The 20273-nt window shown below is 41.4% G+C and overlaps 1 protein-coding gene across 6 annotated transcripts in view; it reads left to right on the top strand.

Moving 5' to 3' along the window:
- The window catches only part of ST3GAL4 (ST3 beta-galactoside alpha-2,3-sialyltransferase 4), a 520175-nt gene that overhangs the window by 261981 nt on the left and 237921 nt on the right, over positions 1 to 20273 (top strand). For all 6 annotated transcript variants that reach the window (XR_013594038.1, XM_078640129.1, XM_078640132.1 and 3 more), the window contains one exon: positions 7080 to 7310. Coding sequence is in view for 5 of the 6 variants with exons in the window: in XM_078640129.1 (XP_078496255.1) it covers positions 7080 to 7310 (231 nt within the window). In the remaining variant the exon portion in view is untranslated. The remainder of the gene's footprint in view (positions 1 to 7079; positions 7311 to 20273) is intronic.

Genomic DNA, 20273 nt, shown 5'->3' with positions numbered 1-20273 from the left:
CATGCACGAATATGTCCATAATATATTCTTTGTACGATTTTGCATTTAATTACTTCTTTGTTGCATGCGTTCTTATCTGGGCTCCACGGGGTGTCTGTGTTGTGGCTCGAGGCTCACTATCTCCGGGGTTGTAGTTCTCGAAGTGGCAGTTGGAGTCTGTGGTTTTGCGGTTGTTGTTGGCAGGCTGTTTTAATTTTACTAATAAAGTATAAGAAACGACTTCCTGTTTGCATCACATGCCTTCCTGCTTTGCGCTTCTGTCTGCTACAGATGCGTTGACACATCAGGTCATCAAGAGAGAGGCTCGTATCCATGTGGCATTTCTCCCTCACAAAGCTGTTAACATGTTGCGGCTCTTCCCTAATCTTTATTGTAAGGTGGTCTTACCCAGGGTGATGCCTTCCATGATGTAACATTGAAATGTTCCAGGCAAGAACTCCAAATCTTACAATGGTTACGGGAGAGGTCTGTGCAAAGCCACTGTAATTATATGATTCTGTGGCATTTTCCACATAATTATGGATTTGCCACCCTTGTCACATAATCCATACTTTTCTGCATAATTTACAGATATTAGTAAGAAATAAATGTTTCTAACATGAGTGCATCAAAACGTGCACAAAATCCTAATGAACTAAAAAAAAAAAAAATTATTTATCTAGGATTGCTGCATTTTTCAGTGGATTTTTTTGACCGTATTTTTGTTATGTCTAATTGTATGATTTGGATTGTCATTGTCTAACCTGTTACCCACACACAGTCACCAGTCACGACTATGTACTTCATGTCTTTGACTTTATGCATTGTTTTTTGTGGACGGCAATCTTAATACGTTTTGAAGAATACCGCCTAAAGGTTAAATACTGAAGATGTACCTTCCTTTCTCTGTGGTCAACTGTGTTTTTTGTTTTGGAAAAACATCACCTATTTGAAATAATTGTCGTTCTATGTATTGAATACATGGTACAAATCAGTTGTCATCCCAAAAGAACCAATTTGTTGTATATATCCTTCACCCGGGTTCTGAGGGTCACTGGGTTACCCCATTATTCTCAATGGTGTCTGGAGAGCAGCCAGAAAATTAAATTTGAAAGAGAAGCAACCCAAACCGGTTCACAGACCTCTGAGAGCGGAGCCACATTGAATGGCTACAAGATGTTTATAAAGGCGGGAATCAAACCACCCCACTTTGCTCAAGGTCCCAATCCTTCTAAACCAAGGAAGATAGTGTACACAGAGTACTTCAAGGTCTGCTGTGTGCTCGTGTCTGCTGTAGCATGACTGCCAGTCAATTCAATTCAAATAACTTTATTTCGGTTCCACAAAGGAATCATAAAAGTATACATCAAGATAAAAAAAGACACAAATTATTAAAAAAAGCCACAATACATTTTACATATTTCTGGTTTTCAATATTAGAATCTTGGCATAAGAAACTGAGTCAAATTTATCATTAGACCAACATCGATTCATTTTATGGGGTTTTCAACCCACAGCATGTTTTAGTATCGATTTCTAATAACAAGAGCTGATCTAATGAAATTAAGTACGGCATTACAGATGTTAGGGGTTGACAAAGATAGTAGATATTCATAACCTTCTTTATAATAACGTGAACCAAAGGATAATAGTAATGGTCTAATAAAAGGGTTTCTTGGGACCTTATACAGAGCACAAAAAAGAATAAGGTGCAGAGTATTTTGCGAAACCTTATCATTACAGGGGCAAAATGGTAGTTTCTCGCACCACCCCCCTTGCTTTGGAAATGCAAAAAGGAAGTGTAAAGTGCTAATGCGAAACCTTGTCAAGTAAAAAAGCCATTGCGTATTGGTAATATATGAAAGATAGAAAGGTCGCAACAATTTGCCCCGACACACAATGTATGTTCACTGTTCCTTAAGGTACCCAAATTAGAACCATAAGCACTTTTAATAGTTAGCTTTGCATCCTTGCTGATCATGACAGCCAGTCGCCCAGAGGAGAGAAGTAATCACCTGAAGTCTGCACTTTCTGCTGGAGGAGCTAAGAAGGGCCTGCCTAGAAGCCGCATAACTGCTGAGAGACGGAAGGAGGGTGCCAGGCCCTCCAGGAGGAGAAACAGTCTGTGGTGAGAAGCTCAGCATGTTCTGGCATGAAAAAGCCAGAGAACAAGTAATTGCCTGGGAGTATTTCAGAAGGGACCCATATGCAGGGCCACTGAAATTATGTGGCAGTAGAGGACCAAATTATGTGGCGGGGTTGAGTGAATTATGCAGCAAGAAGAAGCTAATTATGCTGAATAATGCGGTACATTTTGTAAAGGTATTATTTCATTATTTTGTCATTTCTAAAATTAGTAACACTCTCTCGGCATTGGTTGCACCTAATTATTACCAGTTTAATACCCAAATATATCAATAAGCAACATAAACGTGACGGGTCCAGTTTTGGATTGGGCCTTCCTTTTTAGTAACTTGATGAGCTACACACACATTTGTTTTGTTAAAATCCGCAGATTATGCAGCAGATGATGCATGGATTAGCAAAAGCAGCAAATCTATATTTTTGCGAATATCGTTGCAGCCGCACAATCACATAATTCCAGTTGCCCTGCCCATATGTGGAGGGTTTCCCCATTCACCCATAAGATTCTCATCATGAACCGCATTAAAACTTCTACTAAATGCAGCCACTGAGCGAAATAGACAGTCTGCTGCTGAGGAAAACCTAGTGCCGCCTTCATTGGAATCCAAGTGCTCCTGCACTACTGAGGTGTGCACCCTGATTGGCCTGGAGATCACAACTACTGAAACCATCTGAAGTCTGAGTAGAATGGCCCAGTGACAGCACCCGACAAACTAGCACCCCTCCGAGTGCACGGTCTCCAAAGGAACTGCCGAAGACTGTAAGCCAGGGTTCTTCAAAGTCGGTCCTGGAGGACCGAATTCATGCCAGATTTTTAACCGCTTTGTCCGCCGCGGTGCGGAAAAAAATTACGCGTTCACAGTTTGGATGGCCCCCGCCCGTCCGACGCAAACGGCCACTGTGACGTCGGACAGCCGGGGGCCGTCCGACGCATGGAAGAGGTTAAGATAACTACATTTATCTAAATGGGGATGTGCTAAAAATCTGGCAAGGATCCGGCCCTCCAGGACCGACTTTGGAGAACCCTGGTGTGAGGTAAGAGAGGAAGTCGCTGCGCCAAGACCGCAGAAGTCTGCGTGTTCCAAGCAACCCCACAGGCACAGCTGCGACAACTTAAAAGTCGCTGCCTGAGTGGGCCTGCTGTACGTATCTGTCCCACATGTGCCAGGACTCCAGTTCCACTTTGTTTTGTAATCCACTTTTTTTGTAAAGCGCGAACAATCCCCCGTAAGGGTCTCTAAGCGCTGGGGGCCATTGGGAAGATTAAGCAAGCTATTGCCCAGAGTCACATGGTGCTGGGCTAATCTGCTGCCGGCACCGGGGATCGGGGATCGAACCGTGATCCCCAGATTCTGGAGTCAGTCGCCCTGGCCGCGGCGCCACACCTCTTCCTTCCAGTTGCCCAAAGTAGATAACTGCTGGGCAGAAGAACATATGAACAAGAGTCTGAGAAGTGTGCACAAATTCATTTTCGATGCTGTTATTGCACTGAATGAAAAGCTAACCTCAATGTTGACTCAAGTATAGAAGTGTTTGAGTGACACATCTGTGCCTTGCCAGTGCATGTCCCCAATTACCACCAGGGATCACCTCAGACTCTGTTACAGGGAGGTCGAACAGGATTTAGACCTGTATTTAATTACTCTAGATGCACTTTGTGGCATTGTAATACAGAGTAATGCTGTGTGACTAAGTTACTGTCTATCACCGTAAAAACAAGCACTGCTCTGGACACAAGTTTATAGTGCCTGTTGGTTGAGGGTTCAGTTCCGAGCTCTGCGTCCCTCTGAAGCCTATGACTGCTCACCCTTGCTACCCTGAGAGTCAAGTGCAGAACGTTTGCAGAGCCATAGTAGGGCGGACCCCAGGACACCAACAATCTCAGCTGACACACTCTGCACACAGGGGCCTGTGACTCCCTCTGAGCCCCCGAACATGTCTGATACACCCTATGACGAAAGCAGGTCTCTTGAAATTGGTGCCATGTAACAAGAATCTTTGTGCATATTTCTTGTGTTGCTTTTTTTGTGGAACTGATGTGCTGGTTTTTTTGTGCAGTTATGCATGTGTGCTGCCTTAACGCAATGTATGATGGTGGTTGGTGTTGCATAATGTTCCGTTTTGACTGTTTTCTGTGTTGTGCCTGGTTATGTTTTAATTGCTTTGTATATTTAATGTGTTATGTTCTGTACAATAGATATTCCTATAAATCATACTATTTTTTGCTGCAGAAAGCTACGCCGATTTACCACTGTATAATGTGGTAAAACAGCGCGGCTGAAGCTCTTAATTCAAGTCACCAGTCAGCCCAAACCTGTCTGAGACCAGCACTTCCAGGGCTCACTTAATGGTACAGCCTCTAAACTCTGACCTCTGCTACTTAACCCCTTGGGCGCGGCCGCAATTCTGCGCCTGTTCGGCCGTTTTTAAGAGTGGGCGGGATCAGCACACGCCCACCATGATGCATGACGGACGGGGGCCGTCATCCGCATAGAATGGGTTCAGCAACTTTAGCCTTATCTGTAACTGTTTACCACACTTGCCATTTGTTTTGTAAAACATTTCTTTCTGCTAGAAAAAATAAACATTTGCTCACTGTTGTTTTTAGTTACTTCAACAAAAAAAAACTTGTTATAACTTATTTCACCAAAACTCCGGTGGCTTCACCTCGCTAGGTTAGTGTGCCCTGGTAGGGTGAGAGTGCCAAACGCCTGTTTGATACTCAGTTGTGGCATATGGGAGCGACCAGCTGCTACATGTGCCATCTACAACTTGGTTCTGGCAGGACTGTAGGTGATCTAGAAAAAGCTACTCCCCAGATAAACAGTGGGCCTTCTGTTGTTTAGTCATTTAAGATTGTACTGAGGTGAGGCAAAGTGCAGTAAACTCTTCTGCAAGAGTGGCCAGATTCAAGAACTAGCAGATGGTAACTAATACTGTAATACCCATCAGTGGTGTTCAGAGTAGTATTCCTACACTCGAGAAGTGGCTACTGCTGCTGGACCATGGGCTCCTGTGGGCAGTGGACATAGTGTACTCTCTGTTAAACAAGTTAACCCAAACCCCAGAGATCGACTGATTGGATGAAACGTTTGCTGGTTTGGGCACTGGGGTTGAGCAGCATGTAACGCGATAAACTCGTAGAAGCTCTGGCAGAGTGGGTGGAAATGTTAACCAGGCTGTATCATCCTCCAAATAGTAGACCACCATGAACTTGGTGGGTTGGCAGGGAATATGAAGGTACTTGTATCGTGTATGGGGTGAGTTGTAGTGTAATTGTCGCGACTGTGTGCAATGCTTTGTATGGCACACTGCCACTTATTTGAATGGTTGTTGAAATGGATGCAATGTAGATGGTGTAATGATTTGCCTACTGATATGTGTTGATCCCTCATTGTTGATAAAATGAATACACAGAAGTTTTTAAGAAAAAAAAACAAGTTACTTCATGGGCAAAGGCATGCAGAGCTGTTCTGTTGAAATATGCCTGCTGGCTGGTTGCCAATGATGACAGGAAGCCATAATGACCCCAGTTTGATGGAATTGCTGGTTGCTTTTTTTTTTTAATATAACTGAGAAATAAGGATTCACATCTTATCACTTTCCAGCTCCGGCAGATCATTTATCCTACTATTGTTTAAATGGCTGCCACTCTCTGTCCTTATCCGTACTTGACACTGTTCTGTCGATCCCATCTTCTGAGATTTTCCCTTTGGATATTACCCGCTTATAGATGCCATGATGGGTGGTGGCAAGGAGTATTTAATCTCCAGTTCCATGTGATATCCCCAACACATTCGGAGATTACAACTTATTTTTTACAGAATGGGGAATAAACTTTGGACTCTGGAACACATGGTTTAATTCCATGTCCCTCCTCCCCCACCATTCCAGGCAAATAACAAGCCCACATTCTCATCCACTTTTGGCACCGCGGGTATCGGCTGCAGCAGCTGCCTGCAGCAGCACACACAGGCCCTGGTCCAGTGTCCTCAGGCCCAGAATTGCCAGGTCTGGAGTTTGCAGCTCTGGTAATTCCAGGCTCTGAAACATTGAACAAGTTTAAATGGCCCGCAGCTCCTAGGCACGCCTAATGAGCGCTAGATAGGCTCTTCTGGGCACATTGTCGACCTGGTGCTTAATCTGGACTTGACTTTTGTCTGATGAGTAGCTGAAAATAATGAGGAGCCCAAATAAATATGTGTTCATCTCAAAGAGAAATTAAAGGATCTACAAACTACCTCTCAACATGGCGTTGTAAGGTACTGGACTGATGACCACAGAACTGAAAATGAAGATCTTGCTGAACCAACTTCAAAAACTACTTTTGGAACCCTAGCACGATTCATATCACAGAGGGCATATCATTTTTTTCCAAAACATAGTTTATTAATTTTATACACAAAACATACTTGATTGTTACAAAACACACATTACTCTCATCCCATAGTGACATATCGCTGAATACAATAGTTCTGACAATCAGCATCCCACTTAAACAAAGTTTCGAATACTTTTCTTCAACATGCTTTTATCTAAATCTTACCCTCCTCCCCTCTTCCCTAAACCCGTCACCGACACCTGCAGATGTGTCCTGTCTCCTGTATAGGTGTGCGCAGGAAAATACGTGAGTTCTCACACTTGATGCCCTGTCATGGTCTAGGGTCCTACCTCAATCAATGAGCTGTTCCACATTGATATCTTGCGTCTCGTGGTCCCGTAAAGCCTGAACTAGCGCTTCCCATGCTGTCGCTGCTTCTAGCATCTTGTCATTCATGTATCACAGAGGGCATATCATGAAAATAGAATAATAGAAGTTAAATAAAAAAACAGAAAATGCAAAAAATCTAGTATTCTGTCTCTAGGCCCATGAAAACCCTTTAGTAGACCCCTTTTCAAATAAGTGATCCATCCTTTTTCCATTATCTTACATGTATACTTTTTCTCCTTTGCAGGAATCCAGAATACTTTCATGAAAGAACGTTTCGTAATGTTTGGATCCACCTTTACATCTATGGCCCATTATCTACTCTGGCCGGTCCACTGGATAATTGATCAACTGCAAAGACTTCGCTCTGACATTCTGGAGGTGTTCACGCTAGCCCCTGTGCTCCGCTCCCAGATCCTTCGCTGCGGTGAGAGTGCCATCAAGCAAGCCAGTGTCCTCAGCATGGTCTGTCTAAGAGGTACGCTACTGTGTCACGGGGAGAGATTGAATTGGATGGGGAGCTGATATGTTTCTCAACCCTGCATGCAGCTGCTTGTGTCTTTGTTGACAGTCGTGTTAACTTAAGTCTTAGATCCACTGTCCTTCTGTGCCATGAAGAAACTGGTTGTTCAATATTTTCTATGTGCTTGCAGATAATTGTTAAAAAGGTGGAAGACCGATTTCTTTGCTTAAAATTCTTAAGGCTTTTTTTAGATTATTGGAATATGATCTCCGTATAGGTTTTTATTCTGTTTTATAGAATATTTGTGCTGCGTACTTTTATGGCTTTAATCAGCCGAATAAAGTTTATTTTGACTTAACATCATATGCTGTTTCAGCCAGTATTATGGCTGCATTTTAATCAGACTGAGGAGAGGCCTGAGCTGTTAGGAGCATTGGACATCAGCTTGTCAATTCAATTGATCTTGATTCAATCTCTCAAAAGCAGATCATAAAAAATACACACACACATACATACAATGATAAAAAACATGTATTAAAAACCCCCACAATAAAATAGAGGTAGCATATTAATTTGCAATTTCCAAAGTATAGTGCCTAATACTTGAATCCAAAAGCAGCAAATCTACTAAAACAATGCAAATAGATAAGGCAAAGGCTGCGCGGAACACAAGTTCCAATTTACAGTATATGGCCCACCGCACTTAAAAAAGAAAAAAGATATGAAAATAGTTTTGTTAAAACAACATACTCCTTCTTTTAGCTAATATACTCTTCTGAAAACTAGCAACTGCATGGCATACACAGTGATCATTGAGATGCAACAGGTACAATAAAGCTGCTTTACACTTGGAGAATGTATGCCTGCGTAACGGGGTAATAAGAATTTTCTTGTAAACAGCAGATAAAATTGACAAAAAAACACAAAGTGTAAAATAGTTTGACTAGATTGCTCATCACTTGGACAGGTGCACATTGAGGCAGAAGAATACTGACTTAAGGGAAAACATATTATCCAGCAAAAGGAACCTAACCTGAACCTTGCCAACAGTGTCCTCTCTTAAACATCAGTCACATAATAAATAGGCTGTTATGAAAAACAAGGGAACCCAAAGTAGCAATCGGTCTGGGACCTTGGGAATATGTACGGTTTCAAAAAACAATGGTCCCAACCATTAGGAGGGACAGGCAAAAGCAATAAATACAGACCATAGATTGAATCTGTATTGACTGTCCAGCCGGACAGGTTTTAATAACAAATATAATTATATGTATCTAGAATGGTAAACAATTTACAAGTGGGACACAGCCTGTGTCCAGCTACCGCATATGTGGAAACATATGACATACATATAAAAGAGAGGCAAAGAAGGGGGCAGTCTGCAGGAAATTCAAGGTAAAACAGACAATTGGTTTTGTGGTACACTCAAGGGGATTTTCCATAAAAACATTTAAATCATCAAGCGTACATTGTCGACGACGTTTCTGTAGTAATCCAAGAGTCAGGTGACTGTGTTGAAGAAGTTTATTAGACAAAATCTACACAGCTTATCATCTGCCAGCATCTCCAGAGTGTACAGTTTCCCCAGTGTTGAATCAAAACATTCCACACTGTTCATGAAGCAGATGACATCACAAGCATAGAGTCAGCTGAGGAGGACAGCTGGGAAAGACCTTCCACTTAAAGTGACAATGTACAATTTACAGGTTATAGAATATAACATACCTCCTTTTCTTCCAGCGAAATAAACCAAATAAAGCAAAAGAAAATATAAACAGGCATTAAGTATTAATCAATAACAAGTGATAAATTCATTTAAAGCATCCTAAAGAAAACACAAGAAGATAACAATATGACAAGAGTCAAAAAAAAAGAAAATAATGTAACATTGGAAATAACGCTAATCGCGAAATCTATGAGGCAAAGTAATAGATCTAAAACTTTTCCTACGAGAAGAATCCATATTGTTGACATGCATATCACATTTTTTAGAGACACCAAGATTAGTTTTAACCTTTACAATTTTTGAGATGTTCCACCAGTACCCCCCTTCAACTTGAACAGCATTCCCACCAATTCTCACTATTTTGATAGGTTCACTGTACTTACTCCTTCCTTTCTTTGTGTGAGTAGAATTCTTTACCCTCACCAAATCCCCCACACATAATGTGACCATCTTGGCGTTTTTCTTTCGATCAAACCAAATTTTCTCCTTATTTTGTGTCAAGATGGAATTAGATTTGACTGTTTCTAAAACAGACTCAATATCAACTAAGGGACAAGACCATTTAGACATCCAACTGGGTCTAAAACTGGTATTGGCTTTTCTCCCCCTTAATACCTCAAAAGGAGAAACTTTCGTGGAAGAGTGCGGTGTCGTCCTGTAAGACCAAAGCATACTTTCAAGGGATGCAACAACATCTCGCCTCCCCTCCACTGCCCACTTGACGCACTCACCCACAACACGATTCATCCTCTCAACTAGACCATTCGTTTGTGGGTAATAAAGTGAACTTTTAAGGTGCTTGATTCCACAAGATTTAAGAAAGGATTTGAACTCAAAACTGACAAACTGAGTCCCATTGTCTGAAACTATAAATTCAGGAAACCCTTCTCTCAAAAAAACTTCCTTGAGAAACTCAACTACAGTAGTAGTACTGACCTCCTTAACAACTTTTACCTCAGGCCACTTCGATGTGTAATCCATTAAAACAATAATGAACCTCATCCCTCGAGGTAAAACTTCATAAGGACCCATGATGTCAATACCTACTTTAGTCCAGGGACTGGTGGGACATTCAATAGGGGACAAAGGAGGAACGACAACTTTAAGTGACTTTTCTGACACTGAACACACTGGACAGTTTTCAACAAAAGTGCGAATCTCATTGTCCATGCTTGGCCACCAAAAATCTTGTCGCACTCGACGTATAGTTAAGGAGATACCTAAGTGTCCCTCATGAGCTTCCTTCATGATGACAAGTCTGAGATTATGAGGTGGTATAAGTTTGTCACATCTGACTAATAGACCATCCTCAATTGAAATTTCAGACTCAATCTTCCAATAAGGTTGCAACACAGAAGGCAAAGACTTCTCCTTGGGCCAGCCATTCTTGACAAAATCGAAAACATCTTGTAACACCTTGTCCTTAGACAAAGACTCTCTCCAATCTTCCTCAGACCCCACAGCTAGGACAGGAACATCTATTGAAGCCACAAAACAATCTTCCTCATCTTCATCATTCAATTCAATAAAACCCGTACCTTCATTCACACCATCACTCTGAGGAAAACGTGACAAAAAATCTGCACGTGTGTTTTTGCCACCTGAGATGTGCGTGACATCAAACTGATATTGAAGTAATTTGGTAACCATTCTCGTGATTCTGGGTGTACAACATTTGCTGGGACCAGCAGACAAAATAGACACTAATGGCTTGTGATCAGTAATCAAATTGAAATGCCTGCCCCATACATAAGGTCGATACTTGTCAATAGCCCATACACACGCTAGTAACTCTTTCTCTATGACCGAGTATTGAATTTCAGCACTCCTAAGCACTCTGGAAGCAAAAGCAACAGTGAATTCTTTTTCACCAGAGCGTTGAGTAAGAATCGCTCCCAAACCCACCTTGGGTTTGATGTTCTTTGAAGAGTTGAGTTGAATGAAATTCCTTTGAAAGCAGATGGTTTGAAAAGGATGTAAAAAATCCTTGAAGGGTTGAAGATAGACACGTGGGTTCAGCTGTGTAGAGCCGCGTCGCCAAAATTATGTAGTAATCCAAGAGTCAGGTGACTGTGTTGAAGAAGTTTATTAGACAAAATCTACACAGCTTATCATCTGCCAGCATCTCCAGAGTGTACAGTTTCCCCAGTGTTGAATCAAAACATTCCACACTGTTCATGAAGCAGATGACATCACAAGCATAGAGTCAGCTGAGGAGGACAGCTGGGAAAGACCTTCCACTTAAAGTGACAATGTACAATTTACAGGTTATAGAATATAACAGTTTCGATCCCTTTTAAATGTGGGATCATCATCAGGACATATTGATTCATGCCTAACAATTATTTATACATGCCCAGTGAAGAAAAGCACATAAAATACATAAACAATATAAAACAAGATATACAAGAAAAACGGGTGGGGTTAAGGGAAAAAAGAGAAAAGGAAAGATTACACATATACATTGAAAACATTATTGCTATATTACTTTAGAAAGCTTAATATCTGACTCAGTGCCCATGTGAAAGAAAAGAGACTAACTTGGAATACCAGGTAATCCAATGAACATCAAGGCAGAGTGAGATAAAAACCTATCATGTCCGATGATCTAAGTGAATTCACCACGCAGTGAAATGACCGGGTGAGTGCTGACTGTGCAAACCGACGGAAAAGACCAATGTGACCAAAGGGGGGGGGGGAATTACCCAATCCAAAAATGAAAATTCACAAAATGAAATTAAAAGATAAGGTGACCCTGAAGCTTTCATCGGGTACCTATAGATATATCCGCACGAATGATAGTCAATAATAACTTGCTTGTGAAAGGGATCATAACTAGATTAGATAAGGCGTTATATCAAAAATGGGGTCAGTTCGAGCAGATTAAGTAAACGACTGAGGCGAATTTAGTCCTCGTGTCCAATACAAACAATAAAAAACAAAATAAGTGAGCAGAGGAATTGGCTTACCTCGATGTGTAACACGAGGATAAGGTCGTCAAATATTTGCATGGTACAACGACCTATGCATGCAGTGACCTAATGAGCAAAGAAACGAATTAAGGCCCCTTTGTTAAAAACTAGCATGTTGAATAAGGTAGTCAAAAAAAGTGTAAAGCCATACCACTGAAGTGTTCCGAGGAGGGAAAAAGGAACACGTCAGGGGCAGTCCTAAAGATAAAGAAGTACATCACAGTGAGGCTCAATATTGCAGATTCCTCAGCAACCAATCGAAAATAGTAAACTAGCCAGATTATTAACCGCATTCTAAACCGGAACCGGTTAGAATAACCGAGGGTTCCTGCGGAGTATAAATAACAGAGTAGGCATTATAATAAGGAACCAAAAATAAATAAAAAAGAAAAAAGAGTGAGAATCAATGTTAGCGGCACAACGCTTACCTATGAAACAGCAAAGGAGCTCCTCAATGGGAGTCTGCAGTAGACATCGAGTGAATGCTCGAACCGTTGAAAACGCTAGTAGCGTAATAAAAGGACTGTAGGCGAGGTCAGGTGATTCTGGTCATGTGAAGAGACTCGCTCACCGTAATAATTACGCGACACAGTGATTATGCGGGCAGCCATCTTGGAGAGGGCTACAATTGTGTGCAAGTAACATAAATAAACTGAGCGACCAACTTTGCATGAAGAGTATAAGCGTATCGAAATATCGTAATAGATACTGCAATCCCATAAGTTTAAGAAATAAAGCCAAGTTTGTGCATTTTTAACTATTCATTAAGCGGTAAACTACTAAATACCACAACCGACTACTGATAGCAGGGGAGAACCCGTGAGTGACCAGTGTGGAGATAAGTAAAAAACAGGCGGCCATACTTGCATAGTGAAATAGCTCAAATAAAGGGATAACAATGCGATCGAGCAGTGGATTCAAGCATTTAAACTGTAAGTTTTTGATAAAGGCTACTAAATTATGGCATCAGACACACTAAATAGTTTGCTTGCAAGGAAAGGAGCTAATAAAGGACTACAAGAGCCAATTGCTAAATCCCGACGCATCATGTGATTAGCATATGAAAACAGATAGCAACTGTTATATTTTTACACAGTATTTTGACCTGAAAGATAAAAACAGTTATACTGTTACACAGTTTAAAGAGCAAACATCCTAAGTAAAAGGATCCAGTTTGTTAAAAAGATCCATATACTGAAGAGGTAGGAGTGGCAAGCTGAATCAAGAGGAAATCAGACAGTGTCCTTATAACAAAGAGGTCCAGTCCTCCATCCGATTCAAGCCAGTGTGGATACTTTTAGTTCTGAGGATCCATTTTAGTTCTTCTTTATTGAGCAAAGTTCCCAAGTCACCACCTCTCAGCGGGCTTTTGATAGCATCAATGATTGTCCATTTAAGCTCCAATTCATTGTGATTTTTCTCCACAAAATGATCCACAAGCGGTGCATTAGGAGTCTTGCACCGGATACGACTCTTGTGTTGTCCAATTCGAAGTCGAACCTTTTGCGTTGTTTGCCCTATATATATCAATTCACATGGACAAAAGATGATGGCATAAATAACATTGGAACTGTTACAATTTGTCAAATGTTGTCTATGAAAAACAATCTGTTTAAACAAGAAATCCTTTCCTTCGATAGTGCTGTCACAAGCAATGCATGATCCACATTTCACGTGCCCAATTCGTCGTGGGAGCCCCCACAAATCGTCAAGTGTGTGCTTAGCATTTCCTGACGGTAAGGCTGCCCTTACTAGATGTTCTTTGATGTTTTTTGACTTTTTGAAGGCAAAAAGAGGGCGTTCAAGATTGAGTTTGCCTACATTAAGGGTATGCCAATGCTTGATGACGCTTTTTTTCAGGGCATTAGAAATGGGTGAAAAGGTAGTGATACATACAATACACTTTTGATCCTCTTTCTGTTTTGGTTCAAGTAGCGTTTCCCTTGGACAATACCAGGCTCTTTTAAGGGATCGTCGAATAAGTTTTTTAGGGTAACCTCTTGTTGAGTGAATTTTCATTTTTGGATTGGAAAATTTTTCCCCCCCTTTGGTCACATTGGTCTTTTCCGTCGGTTTGCACAGTCAGCACTCACCCGGTCATTTCACTGCATGGTGAATTCACTTAGATCATCGGACATGATAGGTTTTTATCTCACTCTGTGGATTACCTGGTATTCCAAGTTAGTCTCTTTTCGTTCACATGGGCACTGAGTCAGATATTAAGCTTTCTAAAGTAATATAGCAATAATGTTTTCAATGTATATGTGTAATCTTTCCTTTTCTCTTTTTTCCCTTAACCCCCCCCCGTTTTTCTTGTATATCTTGTTTTATATTGTTTATGTATTTTATGTGCTTTTCTTCACTGGGCATGTATAAATAATTGTTAGGCATGAACCAATATGTCCTGATGATGATCCCACATTTAAAAGGGATCGAAACGTCGTCGACAATGTACGCTTGATGATTTAAATGTTTTTATGGAAAATCACCTTGAGTGTACCACAAAACCAATTGTGTGTTTTACTTTGAATTTCCTGCAGACTGCCCCCTTCCTTGCCTCTCTTTTATATGTATGTCATATGTTTCCACATATGCGGTAGCTGGACACAGGCTGTGTCCCACTTGTAAATTGTTTACCATCATAGATACACATAATTATAGTTGTTATTAAAACCTGTCCGGCTGGACAGTCAATATAGATTCAATTTATGGTCTGTATTTATTGCTTTTACATAATAAATATGCAGCAATAGTGGGCACAATTTGGATAATGCAGTGGTCTCGGACTGAAGGTTTGAACACTTCCTTCAACTTCCTGTTAACTTGTTTATGCCTAAAGAAACACTCCAGAACCCAATTTGTATCTTTTTTCAGTATGGCCTTGGGGTGCTGAAACAATTGAGCAGAACCCAGTGCTAAAAAGTAATCTTTAATCTATTTTAACCATGGTATGGCCAATCCTTGAGCACAAGATAAGCAATCTCAGACTGAGGAGGGGCCTGGGCTGTTAGGAGCATTGGACATCTTCTTGTCAAAAAATGTTTTATGACTGCGGACCCCAGACATGGGACCATGGTAACAATGTAATGAAAAATGCCTAGAAAGAGGGATTGGGTGGAAATTGGGGTAGAAGTACTTTAGTGGATTTGAGTTTTTATAGTCCCAAGCCCGAGAAAGATGGTTATATGTCAGAATAACTAGGGAAGAAATATTATCCTTCAAAAATATTGTTGCCTAAATCCTGAGAACCAAAATAACTATGCAAGTATATATTTACCATTCCTGACTCCACATACATGTGCCTTGAAGATACGCACATTGCCAAGGTACATATATGGAATGAATCCAGAAGTCTATGTTATGGGGTCAGAAACTCACACTGCACGAGTGTGTTGGCAGATATCTTAATTTATTTAGTTAACCATAATCACTGAATTTGTGATTGTGGTTAATTGAATACATTATTGACGATATCTGCAATAAACTAATTGAGTGCCATGCCCGTTCTTGACCCCATAACAGTTGATTCTGGATTATTTCATCTGGCTTGATGCTTTATCGAGTATATGGGATTCCGCTGCGGTTAGGCGCCTTACGGAACAAGCAGCGTCCACGATTTTGCAATATGTGGTGTTAAATGCATTAAACCCAGATTTACCCTCATTTACACCTTTGTGATATATTGGGAGGCGATATTTTGTCCCCAATATTTTTGTAGACAATAATTCGAACACAGTATTCTGATACAATGCCAAAGAGAAATAGGACAGTTTAAGTTAATAATAAATCTGAAGGGTGTACCTGTAAAAGTTGAAAAGCATGCATTTGTTGTGCCTTTCATTTAACAAGCTTCTTTTAGATCCCTATAATTTGGAGATTTTGGGAGTTGTTTTTTTTTTTTGCATTGTCAACTTTTTGATCCGTAAACTGTTATTTTTTTTTTTTTTGCATAAGGATTCTCAGAGAGGCCAGAACGCAAGTGTGCACCCATTCTGCGTCTCCCTAAACTTTGCAGCCTTCCTGGTTCTGAATGTATTCAGAAACTTATATATTTATTTATGCAGCATGGTTGTGTAGCGCATACAAACAAGAATGAAGGGGGTGACAGTCCGCTTTACATACATACTTTCAACATGATTGAATTTATCCCACATGGGCTTCACAGAACAAAGAAGCTGGGGTAAATACCAGTATATTGCAACTCCAAAGGTTCCTCGGGAGAGCAATCCTCATCCTTACTTAATTAGAACGTAGAATCAGTTTGGTTCCCATCAATACTTGGTTAGGTCACAGAATTGGTGTGATCATCGGACAAGTGTCTTTGAAATAGTAGGGTTGTCCGCTTTATTTTGAAGGAGAGGTAGCAGGAGGCTGTCATGAGGTTTGAGGGGAGAGCGAATTGAAACATATGACCACTTCCTCTGAAAGTAAGAGCATTGTGGAGCTCCATGGCTGGTGCTGCCTTCCTCATGTAGTCTGTTTCTGAGCTTCGTATTTCGAAGTGCAAGGATTTATAGTTTGTGCATGCCAATTGATTGAGGTTTAGTGCTTTGATGGGGAGCTATATTTGAAATGGCCAGAACTTGAGGTTTATGCAACATTTTCTTGTCCATGCTACCTGCCTTGCAGCTGCATGTACATATTTTTTTAAGAAGAGCAAGGTGGATCCTCTGGAATTCCAACTAGAAGAGTAACATAAGCAAAGTCTAGTTAGTAGCAGTAATTGAACGCCCTGTTTAAGAGCACCAGCATGGACGAAGGATCTAATACCACACAGCTTTAGTTGATGAAGTTGCCCTTTTGTGATTACAATTATGTAAAATTGTTTAAGTCTTTGGCAAGTAGAAGTAAGGTGAGTTGGAGCATTCTGCTAAGGAGGATTGCATTTCAGTACCAAGACTGAATTGAGTCGAGATTGTTCAGGAATAGAGGTGATGTGTGGAGAGATCAGACAGGATTTATTTAAGATGGGCTGGATTTTGAGATGTTGAGGAGTCATGCATGATTAGATTTCTGCAAAACATTCAATATCGTTAGGACGAAGATGAGTAAAGGTAAAGTTTCTCCTGCATAGAAATGGTATGTTATATCGGATTGTTGTACAATAGTGGTATACCCTTCCATGCAGATGTTGAAGAGTGTTGGTCAGAGAGTTGAGGACCCCTTCACATATAGTGGAAGGATGTGAGATATTGCACTAATTTAATACATTCAAGGTGGTATTGTAGCTAGAAAGAAGGCTTATTGAGGATAGGGTTGCTGATATTAATTTTTTCTTTCAGTCTGCTGATTAGGGGTGGGGAGAACTCGCTGACTTCCCTCTGAAGAATTCTGGGGAGTTACAGAAAAACTCTGCGAGATTCCACGGAATTCCACCAACGGGTTGAAAAAATGCAGCTCGCATTGCAATTTAGCGTGGGTAGCAGGAGCAGCGCTGAAATTTAATGCGAACTGCACCATGCATTGCGCAAGAGCACTTAGCCATTCTAGTTGATTTTACTGCCGTTTGAGTAGAAAATCTATTTGAGCTGCAGCAAATCTACTCAAACTGCAGCCCTCTGACCGCGCACACACGCCTGTGACTGCTGCATTAGAAATATGCACTAGGAGATGCCAAATCTCGCTCGTCAGCTCACGTATTCTGGAGCATCTTGGGAGAAAAATTCCGTCACAAGGATGAAGCATGCCACGGGTGGTACATGTGGGTGAGGACCCTAAAATATATATATAAATATAGATATATATATCTATATATAAAGAAAAATGTATATATCTATATACATGTATATAAACCATTTTTTCATCTTAATATAGACATGGTACATACATAGGTCTGAGATAAATGTAAATCCATTAATAGATGATCTGCTGTAGTGTGCATCTCCATGGGTATGTTCCTATATGTGGCCCACTGTTTCCATATTTTAGTGTGCTTGTGATGACATCTATGAGCAATAAATACTTCTCGTTCTAACTCCATGGCTAATCAATGCTACCCTTCCACGTCGTTACATTAGGGGGGGTATCAGTCTTCCAGTGTTTTGCAATATCCCGTTTTGCAAGCATCAGGCCTAAAAATAATAAATGTCTTGTATAATGATTGCCCCCAATTTCATCTGCGCTGTGCAATGCAGAAGCGTGATTTTGGGAGATCGAGAAATATCCCATTTTAATAATGCCGATGGGCTTTGTAGAACCCCCGCCAAAATCGATAGAGAGTGGGACATGTCCAGACAGTATGTAGGAAGGTGCCGTCTTCAGAATGACAGTAAAGATACTGGGAAGAGGCGATCAATCCAGCCTGCCATAATCTGTGTCGAGTGTAGTACACCCTATGTGGGAATTCGAATTGTATGTAACGTAGTCGGGTGGGGATTGCGGCTCCACATGGTGATTGGAGTGCCTCGGACCAGTCATCATCTATTGGTCCTATATCTGTGTTCCATGAGGCCCATGTTAGACTGCGCTTAAGGTATATAAACCAGGCCCTTACCAAGGAGGCCAGCACAGGAAGCAATACATGGTACTTTTATTGACCCGTTTCTTTGTTGAGCTCACCACTGATCACCAACACAGAACACGCTCTGTCTTCACAATTTGCTTGTGGATTTCAAGATTACTCAGCTATAATATGCCCTGATGAAGTTCAATTCTTATTGAACGAAACGCGTTGGCTGGAGCTTGATTGTCTGAGGACATTTACAATAAAGGATTGCCGTACATAAAGGAACTGGTCCATTTTGGTTATTGAAAAAACATTTTGGTAGTGCACAGCTCCACTTTTGTACAGTATAGATGCAAACACCTTGAAGAACTCACTGGGAAACCCGTTGGGTCCCAGCACCTTGCCAGACACAATCTCTGCTGCCACCTGTTTGAGCCCCTCTGGCGTGATAGGTTAGTCTAGGGAATCGTGAGCTGTGTCAGACAATACCCTGGGCGGAATGTCCTGAAACTAATCCTCTATCTGGGATTCTGATATGACCTCTTATTTAGTGTAAAGGGAGCGGTAGAATTCAGCAAAGGTCGTGGCAACATCTCTCCAGTGGGCTAAGTAATCACGGGTACATCTTTCGGTTTGATGGCATAATGACACAGCCTGTGCAGTAATTTCCCGGACTTATCACCCATTTGGTCGATTCGACTTTGTGGCAAGCCAAGCCAGTTTAGCTTCATCAAGAAGGAGGCTTTGATATTGTTTCTGTAGCACAACCAGTTGCCTACGAGCTCTGTTACCATCCGACACCAGTGCATCACACTCAGATTTGAGGATCCAGGCTTCAAGTTGTAATAGGGTCGATTTCTTCTGACGTCTGGCGGCCGTGCAATAACTAATATCAAACCCCTGAATGGTGGGTTTCATGGCCTCCCACAGGATTGAGGCAGAGGGTGCTGATTCTGTATTTAAAGAGAAGTACTCAAGGCAGTATGGAGATTTGTTTTGTAGGCGGGGTTATGTAAATGCCAAGGCGACATACGTCAGTGAAATGCAGAATGCTAGGAGCCGATTTGTAACTATGTAACTGAAGTTGGACTAGGGAATGATCCTACAAACCTCTTGGCAGAATCTCTGTCGCCGCTACTCTGGAAGTGTGAGGTCTAGTAATGAAAATGTAATCCAGTCTGGAAAAGGACCCATGTACCGTGGATAAATATGTGAAGCTGGTGTCTGTGGCATGAAAAATTCCCCATGAGTTGACCCAGCCCAGTGTCTGTACCAGGGGTCTCAACTGGGACTCTCTGTGCGTGGCTTGTGGCTTGGTGGGGTGACATCTGTCTCAGCTGGGGTATATCACTTCGTTCCAGTCTCCTCCTACGAATGACAATACATCTGCCAATGAACCCCAAGTGTCAGTGAGGCACTCTGAAAATGCATGGCTGAGGGGTGGGGGGGCATATACGCTGCACAGTATTATGGGCTCTCCCCAGATTGTATCATGTAGAAGCACGTAGCAGCCCTGCATGTCGATGCATGTATGGATATGAGCACATGGAATTCTACGATGGATGACTATAGCAACACCCGTGACCCTCTCGTAAATCCAGAGTGTTTATCCTAGCTTTGTGTAGTATAATTCTCTTGTGTGTATTAAGTACTTTTCTTTAAAAAAAGTAAAGCACTGACTGGACATTGATTTTATCAGCTGGTAGTACGGTGTGTACTGTATTCTGAATGTCTAACCACACCTCACCTCCTTGAGTATGCCTTGGACTGCTCTGTTTCGCTACCCTGAAGGAGGAGTACATGGTTGTCCAGTTTTTAGTCTACTAGTACTGAGT

The sequence above is a fragment of the Lissotriton helveticus genome, chromosome 4_2 (genome assembly GCF_964261635.1).
Source record: "Lissotriton helveticus chromosome 4_2, aLisHel1.1, whole genome shotgun sequence".
Lineage (NCBI taxonomy): Eukaryota > Metazoa > Chordata > Amphibia > Caudata > Salamandridae > Lissotriton > Lissotriton helveticus.
Note: the sequence above shows the minus strand (reverse complement) of the source record. Positions and strands in the feature narration are given on the sequence as shown.